We start from the raw sequence: 11,101 nt of genomic DNA, 5'->3' as shown, positions 1-11,101 counted from the left end.
TACGTGACAAAGTTCAAGGAAATATCACAAAACATTACGACCAGCATCCGTATCAGTATCAGTAGCTCTAGGAGGCGTCACTGCGTTCGGTCAAATCCATATTCGCTGCACCACATCTGCCAAGCAGATGCCTGACCAACAGCGTAACCCAACGCGCTTAGTCAGGCCTTGAGAAAAAAATAATAATAAAATATAATAAAATAAAATAACAAAAATATAAAATACAACCAACACGTTACAAACTGATATCAGCAACCAGAAAGCTCCAGCCACAGGACGGCTCAGTTTTTATCAGTGCATCATCACCCGCTGATGAAAATAGCAAAGCCTTCTGAGATAGGTATGAACTGTGACAATACATAGATAGTACAAGGTCGGCGTGTAGTTCAGTCACATTGGCATGTACATGGAGTTTCATAACATTCATTTTACGTCTGCATCTTCAGTGGGGTTTTTTTTATGTTTTATATATATATATATCTTTTCAGCCGATATATAAGAACAAAGAGAGTGAGACGCTGAGATAGAGACTGGGAGAGACAAAAAAATACAGAGAGACAGAGACAGAGAGGTACAACATTTCACTTCATCGTTATCACTTTGTTCTCTGACCTGTGAGGTGAAGCTGATACTGATACACACGGTAGTTGTCTCATTGTCTCACTTAGCAGACTTCCCCCACTCCAAGCAGAGCTGTGCATGAACACAAACAGTTAAACACACAAAAAGGATACGTTTCCAGCACACTCAGCTGACTGGTCACTCTTCTAGAGCCAGTTGCATTTGCTGAGACAGAAGAGCCTAGTATGATCGTAACCCGCTGCTAACTGTGTGTAGTATGGAACTGACCAATGGCGTAGTTCGGTCAACGTAGGGCATTTAGTCACGTGTAACTGTCAAAAAGTTAGAACCAAGCAATGCAACTGGCTCCATGTGTGTTTGTGTAACTGTGCGTTTGAAGGATACAACCGCCTTTGCATCCTACAACTGGAAAAAGCAACGGTCTGCCCTTTTTGGAGGTTTGAGTGGTGACAAACGTGTTTCATCTTCTTCTTATTATCTGCATGCATGGTTAACAACACTCATGTTCACTCGTATGTAGGAACTGGCTTTTATGTGCATGACTCGTTTTTATCCCGCCATCCAGGCATCCATACTTCGTTTTCGGAATGTGCATACAGGGTATGTTCTTGTTTCGATAAACCACTGAGCGCTGACATAGATTACGGGATTTATAACAAACGCTTTTGATCTGCATACATATTACACACGAAGGCACGAGCAAATCTGTACAGCTATCGATCTAGGAAATCAAGAAAAAAAATCCACTTTCAGTCAGGCGCTGTGACAGTGATTCCAATCCAAGAGCTTCAGATTGAAAGTCCAACGCTTTTAACACTCAGGTGTTGAGCCTTTTGTGTTGAATCACCAAGAGCTGTGGTTTCCAGCAACCTTTAAATGCATGCTACAACTATAATTGATTTATTTTTGTTAGCTGCATCCGGAAATAAATCTTGGCTTGAAGGAAACAATCCACTTGATTTAAAAACCGTAATGCCACTGCTCTGCCTCAAGAGTGTATGAAACACTTACATAAAAAATTGATTTACATCTAAACATGGAAACGGAAATTTTAAGGCATTGGTAGATCTACAGTAGACCCTGTTACTGTCATGGAGTACGACTGTGTCTCAGAGAAAGAGCCACTGTTGAAGAATTCTCCCTCTTCATTGGCGAGAAGATATTCAGATGCTCACATGAGACATGAGTTCGGGAATGTTAATCCAACATGCCGGGAAAATGTACAAGGAGAGAATGCCGACCTCCAGCAGAAACACCAACACCCACACCAACACCCACAGTCACAACGACGACGATCCGCTCCCTACCCTGCTCAGCACGTTGAGCACCCCGGACAAGGAACCCCCAACACCCAGACAACGTTCTGTCCCAGAAACCTCAACACACAGACTTTTCAGGGCTTGGGAACCGCTCAGAACACGGGGACCGCTCAGAATACAAAGACCGCTCAGAACACGGGGACCGCTCAGAATACAGAGACCGCTCAGAACACGGGGACCGCTCAGAATACAGAGACCGCTCAGAACACGGGGACCGCTCAGAACGGGACCGCTCAGAATCAGAACACGGGGCCCGCTTTCACCCCAGACGACACCGACCCCAACAGAGGAACCAGTATCCCCAGCATGGACAGCCCCAGATCACACCACAGCGGCCAGCACCACCACCACCACCACCCCCACAACCCCGCGAAGGAGGAGGAGGAGGAGGAGGAGGAGGGGAGCCCGCACGTGCAGGTGCCCCCGCCCCCCAGCGTCAGCGGCTTGGACAGCAGGGAGGGCAGGAAGGGCATGGCGCTGCTGACCCTCGTCACGTTCCTGGTGTCCGCGGCAGGGAAGCTGCACGGCCCGCTCCTGACCCAGTACACCTACCAGATGTACACGGACAGCGTGTACGGGAACCAGAGTGCCGGAGTGGACGTCAGCAGCCACCCCTGCATCAACCAGTCTGAAACCGAGGGGGGTCACCACCACAGCGACAACCTGTCTTCTTCTGCCAGCAGCAGTCTTCTGGTGATCATGTTGGGTGGTGGAGGTGGTGGAGGTGGAAGGGACCCGCGGATTGACGAGGTGGGTTGGGGGAGGGGGCATGTTCATGTGTGTGTGTGTGTGTGTGTGTGTGTGTGTGTGTGTGTGTGTGGATGTTGGAGTTTACATCTGTGTATCACTGTGTGTGTGTGTGTGTGTGGATGTTGGAGTTTACATCTGTGTATCACTGTGTGTGTGTGTGTGTGTGTGTGTGTGTGTGTGTGTGTGTGTGTGTGTGTGTGTGTGTGTGTTGGAGTTTACATCTGTGTATCACTGTGTGTGTGTGTGTGTGTGTGTGTGTGTGTGTGTGTGTGTTGGAGTTTACATCTGTGCATCACTGTGTGTGATTGTGTGTGTGTGTGTGCGTATGTGTGTGTGTGTGTGGATGTTGGAATTTACATCTGTGTATTTTTCTCTGTGTGTGTGTGTGTGTGTGTGTGTGTGTGTGTGTGTGTGTGTGCGGGCGCGCGCGCGCGCGTGTGTGTGTGTGTGGATGTTGGAGTTTACATATGTGTATCAGTCTGTGTGTGTGTGTGTGTGTGTGTGTGTGTGTGTGTGTGTGTGGATGTTGGAGTTTACATCTGTGTATCACTCTGTGTGTGTGTGTGTGTGTGTGTGTGTGTGTGGATGTTGGAGTTTACATCTGTGTATCACTCTGTGTGTGTGTGTGTGTGTGGATATTGGAGTTTACATTTGTGTATGACTCTGTGTGTGTGTGTGTGTGTGTGTGTGTGTGTGTGTGTGTGTCTGTGGCAGGGTGGTTGCGGTGGTGGTGGTGGTGGCTGTCTTTATTCGTCTGCTCTGTATGTGTCTGTGTTTGTATATGCTTATGTCTGAGTCTGTGTATCTGTTTTCGTGTCCGTCTCTTTGTCTGTCTTTGTGTCTGTCTGATTATCTGTGTCTTGGTGCTGTCTGAATATCTGTGTCTTTGTGCTGTCTGAATATATGTGTCTTTGTGTCAGTATCGTTGTCTATCGCATCTCCCTGCACAGTTTAAAGACATACCTTCCAGAGATGCGTGGAACGAAGGGTGTGTGTGTCTGTCATTTGATATGATTTTGACCAACCAACCAAACAAATAAACAGACTATGAAAAAAAAAACAGAAAAAACAGGAACAATAAAAATAGTAACAATTGCTCAGTCGGCCATCCCGTGTCAGTCGATTGCTTGATTAAACTGACGGACTTGACCCAACTGGTTGACTGATCTAAAGAGCGGACTGCTTGATGGCATGCTGGCTGGTTGACAATATTGCCAGGCTGGCTAGGTAACTGGCAGCTCTATCGGGATTCGAACCAGTGTGCTCAGATTGTCTCGCTTGCTAGGCGGACGCGTTACCTCTAGACCATCACTCCACTCCAGATCACGGCTTTTTTTTTTTTTTTTTTTTCTTCTTTTTTTTAATGTATAAACAAAAAAATCTACCCCTTTACTGTGACTGCCTTCGCCTATACACTCCACATTCACTTCTACGATCAGCATCAGATCTACACTGTTTGCGGGGTTCCCAGTGTTCAAACACCCCCACAGTCAGCCGTCGCTCGTTGTTCTCTGTGCGTGTACCTTGCGACACTTGGAATGAGCTGCCTCCACTCCGCTTCGTCAGTCCTTTGCACTCAGCTCGCTCTTTTAAGTCTGGCCTTGAAATCCACTTCTTGTCCAAAATAGCTCCCTTCTCTCTGAATCATAATTACGCTTTCGGGTGAATATTGATTTATTTCAACACAAGATTCAGCGCTATTTCATTTTGATTATTATTATGATTATGGTTATATCGTTGTTGTTGTTAGTAGTAGTAGTAGTAGTAGTAGTAGTAGTGTAGTAGTAGTAGTAGTAGTAGTAGTAGTAGTGTATCTTAAACATCATCATCAACATCATGGTCATCACCATCACCACCATCATCATCGTCATCACCATCATAATCATGATCATTATCAACATCATCGTCATGGACGTCACCATCATCATGGTCACCATCTTCACCACCCTCACCATCACCACCATCCTCATGACCACCAACCTCACCACCACCTCCATCATCATCACCACCACCAGGTGCAGGACATGAGCACCGACCTGCTGACGCGGCTGGACGTGGTGTAGCAGTAGCAGCAGCAGCGTCATCGACATCACCATCATCACCAGTCATCATAGTCATCATTATCACCATCAACATCACCATCATTATCATCATGGTCACCGACGTCACCATCACCACCATCATCACCATGATCATCATCATCACCACTATCACCATCAGCATCACCATAATCATCATCATGGTCACTTACATCACCATTATCAACATCACCATCGTCGTCATGGTTATCATCATCATCATGATCACCAACATCACCATCATCACCACTTTCATCATGGCCACCATCATCACCATCATCCCCACTGCACTATCATCATGGTCACCATCATCACCATCATCCCCACTGCACTATCATCATGGTCACCATCATCACCATCATCACCACTGCACTATCATCATGGTCACCATCATCACCATCATCCCCACTATCATCATGGTCACCATCATCACCATCATCCCCACTGCACTATCATCATGGTCACCATCATCACCATCATCACCACTGCACTATCATCATGGTCACCATCATCACCATCATCACCACTGCACTATCATCATGGTCACCATCATCACCATCATCCCCACTATCATCATGGTCACCATCATCACCACTGCACTATCATCATGGTCACCATCATTACTATCATCACCACTATCATCATGGTCACCATCATCACCATCATCCCCACTGCACTATCATCATGGTCACCATCATTACTATCATCACCACTATCATCATGGTCACCATCATCACCACTGCACTATCATCATGGTCACCATCATCACCATCATCCCCACTGCACTATCATCATGGTCACCATCATTACCATCATCACCACTATCATCATGGTCACCATCATCACCATCATCACCACTATCATCATGGTCACCATCATCACCACTGCACTATCATCATGGTCACCATCATCCCCACTGCACTATCATCATGGTCACCATCATCACCATCACCATCATCACAATCATCACCTCACCACCACCAGTATCATCATCATCATCACCACAACCACCACCATCACCATCACCACCACCATCACCACCACTATCATCATCATTATTGTCACACCACCACCATCACCATCACCACCACCACCACCACCATCACTATCAACATCACCATCACCACTACCACCACCACCACCACCACCATCACCACCACCACCAACACCACCACCACCACCATCACCATCACCATCACCACTACCACCACCATCACCACCACCATCACAACCACCACCACCACCACCCTCACCATCACCACCACCACCACGATCACCACCAACACCACCACCCTCAACATCACCACCACCACCACCACCACTATCACCACCACCACCATCACCACCACCACCACCACCACCACCACCCTCACCATCACAACCACCACCATAACCACCCTCACCATCACCATCACCACCACCATCACGATCACCACCACCACCATCACCACCACCACCACCATCACCACCACCACCACCACCCACCATCACCACCACCACCACCACCACCCTCACCATCACCACCACCATCACCACCAACACCACCACCCTCAACATCACCACTACCACCACCACCACCACCACCACCACCCTCACCATCACCACCACCATCACCACCACCACTACCACCCTCACCATCACTACCACCATCACCACCACCACCACCCTCACTATCACCATCACCACCACCACCACCACCCTCACCACCACCACCACCCTCACCATCACAACCACCACCATAACCACCACCACCCTCACCATCACAACCACCACCATAACCACCCTCACCATCACCATCACCACCACCACCATCACAATCACCATCACCATCACCACCACCATCACCCTCACCATCACGATCACCACCATCACGATCACCATCACCATCACCATCACGATCACCACCACCAGGTGCAGGACAAGAGCGCCGACCTGCTGATGAGGCTGGAAATGGTGTCCGGGGCCATCTCCGTGCTGGTGACCCTGCTGCTGGGCACCTACTCCGACCTCCTGGGCCGCCGCTTTCTGCTGCTCGTGCCCGTCGTGGGCCACCTGGTGCGGAACGCCACGGCCCCCGTCATCATCTACTGGCGCCTGGGACTGCCGGCACTGTACGCCGGTTACGTGGTGGACGGCTTGTGCGGGGGGGTCTCAGGTATGTGAGGGAACGAGGGGTGGGTGGGGGGGTGCGGGGGGGGGGGCAGTGTCGGGGAGTGGGGGTGGGGAGGGGGGACGGGGATAGGGGGGAGTTGAGAAAGGGGTTGTGTGTGTGTGTGTGTGTGTGTGTGTGTGTGTGTGTGTGTGTGTGGTGTGGTGTGTTGGGGGTTGGGGGGGGGAGAGGATGAGGGTGGGGTGGGAGGGTGTGTATGTGTGTGTGTGTGGAGGGGTGAGGGTGGAGGGTGTGTGTGGGGGGGGGAGGGGGATGTGGTTCAGGTATATATGTGTGTGTGTGTGTGTGTGTGTGTGTGTGTGTGTGTGTTGTCAGGTATGTGTGGTGTGGTATGGTGTGATGTGGTGTGTCTGTGTGTGTGTGTGGGTGGGTGTGTCTGTGTGTGTGTGTGTGTGTGTGTGTGTGTGTGTGTGTGTGTTGTCAGGTATGTGTGGTGTGGTGTGATGTGGTGTGTCTGTGTGTGTGTGGGTGGGTGTGTCTGTGTGTGTGTGTGTGCGCGCGCGCCCGTCCGCGCGCGTGCGCGTGTGTATGTGTTTCTGTGTGTGTGTGTGTGTGTGTGTGTGTGTGTGTGTGTGTGTGTGCGTGTGTGTTTGTGTGTGTGTGTGTGTGTGTGTGCGTGTGTGTTTGTGTGTGTGTGTTTGTGTGTGTGTGTGTGTGTGTGTGTGTGTGTGTGTGTGTGTGTGTGTGTGTGTGTAGGAGTGAAGGCCTGTTTTAGTTATACGTGATAATTCAATTGAGCACTTTGATAATAATGTACGATCTGCAATTTATCATTTGATAATATGATCGGTTTACTTCTACTCATTTTGTTTTAACTTTACTAACTTATTACTATTCTTACTATTCATAATGGGGAATTTGCGCAGTTGGGAAGTATAGAATGTGCTGTGGAAGGTTGTTCTGTGCTGAATATTTGTTTCTGATTTTGCGTTTTTTGTATTTTGCAAATTTTGTATTTAGTGTGGATGAAAATTAATGCCCTGTTTGGATACCTCTTTTTCATAACCATAAGCAAAAGTGTCAGCAGTTTCTCCTTTGGATATAATAAGATTTATTTATTTATTTGTTAAGACATCTTGCTTTAGCGCATATTCTTGAAGCTCTATACGCTATACAAAAGCACTAAAAACATTCAGTCAAACATCCCCACACAAACATATGCATATAATTTGAAACATAGGTAAGAGAGAACAATTAAAAAGAGGTCATGCCGTTGATTAAATCAAGAAATGTATCAGGTATTTAAAAAAAGATATAAAAAAAAACAAAAAAACACGAAATAATGATAAAAACAAAACTGTAGACAATCGAAATTGAAAGACGCACACAAGCACGTATGCGCATACATACATACGTACATACATACATACAAAACACACACACACACACACACACACACACACACACACACACACACACACACACACACACACACACATGCTCTTCTATATGCTCTTCTATCTTGTATCCTGGATGGCCCATAGGCATCTCCCTAGGCCTGTATGTGTATGCGGCTGACATTACCCGATCGGGCCATCAGCGTACCCTGGGTATGGCCATCGTGGAAACGGGTGCCGGACTGACCAATGCCCTGGCCAACCTGGGCGCTGGCTACTTCATCAAGGATGCCGGTCAGTTCCCTGAGATTTCGGTCCGTCTGTCTGTCTGTCTGTCTGCTTTTGTGTTGTCTGGAGCCAGCTTTCTCTGCGTGGCATTCAGGCATTCTTCATCATCATCATCATCATCATCATCATCATCTTCTTCTTCTTCTTCTTCTTCCATCGTTTTCGTTGTGTAATTCTCGTGTGTGTGTGTGTGTGTGTGTGTGTGTGTGTGTGTGTGTGTGTGTGTGTGTGTGTGTGTGTGTGTGAAAATTGCAGCTCAGTTAAATTTTGATTTTGGAAATGGCTGGCCGGGTTTTCTCTCTCTGTGTGTCTCTGTCTCTGTATCTCTCTCTATCTACATCTCTATCTATCTCTTCATCTATGTTCATGTATGTATATCCGTCTGTCTGTCGCCTATTTGTTGTGTGTGTGTGTGTGTGTGTGTGTGTGTGTGTGTGTGTGTGTGTGTGTGTTGTATCGAGGGGAATAATTGTGGTCATTACCTTTTACTGGCCGTTTCCGTTTATCTACGTTTTAACTTGTCGATGTTTTATACCTTCTGTTCATGAACAAACATGATTCTGCGATGTCTTCTGTCCAGTCAGGTGTTACATCAATCTGTCTATCTATCCTTCCCCAGGATTCTTCTACCCAGCTTTAGTCTCCAGCCTGATGCTGCTAGCCAGTGTCCTTGTCATCATATTCTGGCTTCCGGAAACTGTGCCACGTGACCGGAAGCGCTGCCTGTCTCCGGCAGAGGGCGTGCGACGGGTCGTGAGGGTGTTCCGGTATCCCCACAGCGCCGAGGGGGAGAGGCACCCTCGGGTCTTGCTTCTGCTGGGGCTGGTTGCCTTCTTTTTTGCGATGATGCCTCACTTGACAGACAGCAAAGTGAGTTGAGTTATCTGCTGAAAAAATGGTTAGCAAGGATCTTTGTACAAGTGTCTTTGTTATCCTTATATATATGGTCTTAGATGTGTGTGTGTGTGGAGGGGGGGGCGGGGGGGGGGGGGTACGCTGTTCCGGTACGTGTGCGTAAGTGTGCATGCATGTTAGTATGTACGAACAGAATTATGTTAGAACTATTTTAATGCCTATGCAATTCTGTTTCAAGTGCAGTTGATATTTAGTGTTAGTGTGTGTGTGTGTGTGTGTGTGTGTGTGTGTGTGTGTGTGTGTGTGTGTGTGTGTGTGTGTGTGTGTGTGTGTGTGTGTGTGTGTTCTATGAAATGCATTTTGTTTTAATCTGAGCCTTATTTGTTAGATATTTTTTTTTTATCGTCGGATTCATTTCTGGGGTGTGCTTTTGATTTATGTGAACACATTGTAAGATTTTTGCTGGCAGAGAGCTGTCGAAATGTTTTTAAAACATGTTTGTTGTCGGCTGGATGATGTAAGGCGCTTTGAGCAGCATTGGTGCTGGATATCGCGCCATAGAAAAATAATGTATTATTGTTATTATTGGACCTTTTAAACGGTTGAAAATAATTAAAATGTGGTGTAAACTCAAAGGTACATTAACCCTTTCACCGCCAGTCAATTTAGAGTACAAAATTTCCTTGTGGCATAAACACAGAAAAGACAATGGCTAAGAATAGCTGGGGATTCCCCCTGCGATGTATAACAAATGTGGCCTATCCTACCACCGAACATTAAGAGCAGTAGGTTCATGGATAACAGACCAATGAATGGTCACCTTTCAGTGACATGGGTCCTCTACCACGCCTGTGCATAAATGCGAGCTTGGCGGTGAAAGGGTTAAGATGAAGATAAAAACATGACGTTTCCAGTCGTAGACTCGGTAGAGTTGAGTTTAACGACCTATCGGCTTCACGCCCTTAAGTTCAAGTTGTTCTGGACAGATGTCCGCAGTTGTCTTTAATCGGTGGTGGACAGGTGTTCAATGCTGTGGTCCGTGTGATGTCGCAGCCGTAGTCAGGAGGGACGGAAAGGGGGGGTGGGTGGGAAGGGGGTGAGGGTAGGGTGCAAGGCAACAACAAAAATGGTGGGTAGGTGGAGGAAGAGGAGGGTGTGTGTGTTGAGTTATAGTTATCTGCTGCTGCATCATCATCAGAATCATCGTCACCATCATCACCATCATCACCACCATCATCATTATCACCAGAAGCATCAGAATATTATTAGTATTATTATTAGTGTTGCTGTTGTTGTTCTTGCAGTTGTTGTTGTTGCTGTTGTAATGATTATGACTACAGTAGTTTCAGTAGTGGCAGCAGCAGCAGCATTGCGTGTATTTGTATTTGTATTTCTTTTTATCACAACAGATTTCTCTATGTGAAATTCGGCTGCTGTCCCTAGGGAGAGCGCGTCGCTACACTACAGCGCCACCTTTTTTTTCTTCTTTTTTTTTTGTATTTTTTCCTGCGTGCAGTTTTATTTATTTTTCCTATCGAAGTGGATTTTTCTAAAGATTTTTGCCAGGAACAACCCTTTTGTTGCCGTGGGTTCTTTTACGTGCGCTAAGTGCATGCTGCATACGGGACCTCGGTTTATCGTCTCATCCGAATGACTAGCGTCCAGACCACCACTCAAGGTCTAGTGGAGGGGGAGAAAATATCGGCGGTCGAGCCGTGATTC

General features: G+C 47.3%; 1 protein-coding gene across 1 annotated transcript in view; it reads left to right on the top strand.

Moving 5' to 3' along the window:
- Positions 1 to 704: 704 nt before the first annotated feature.
- LOC143296094 (lysosomal proton-coupled steroid conjugate and bile acid symporter SLC46A3-like) overlaps positions 705 to 11,101 on the top strand; it is a 23,109-nt gene continuing 12,712 nt past the window's right edge. The window contains exons 1-4 of the mRNA XM_076607858.1: positions 705 to 2,651; positions 6,641 to 6,884; positions 8,384 to 8,530; positions 9,144 to 9,394. Of these exons, the coding sequence (XP_076463973.1) occupies positions 1,674 to 2,651; positions 6,641 to 6,884; positions 8,384 to 8,530; positions 9,144 to 9,394 (1,620 nt within the window). The 5' untranslated portion in view covers positions 705 to 1,673. The remainder of the gene's footprint in view (positions 2,652 to 6,640; positions 6,885 to 8,383; positions 8,531 to 9,143; positions 9,395 to 11,101) is intronic.

This window comes from Babylonia areolata, chromosome 21, assembly GCF_041734735.1.
Source record: "Babylonia areolata isolate BAREFJ2019XMU chromosome 21, ASM4173473v1, whole genome shotgun sequence".
In the NCBI taxonomy this organism is placed as follows: domain Eukaryota; kingdom Metazoa; phylum Mollusca; class Gastropoda; order Neogastropoda; family Buccinidae; genus Babylonia; species Babylonia areolata.
Note: the sequence above shows the minus strand (reverse complement) of the source record. Positions and strands in the feature narration are given on the sequence as shown.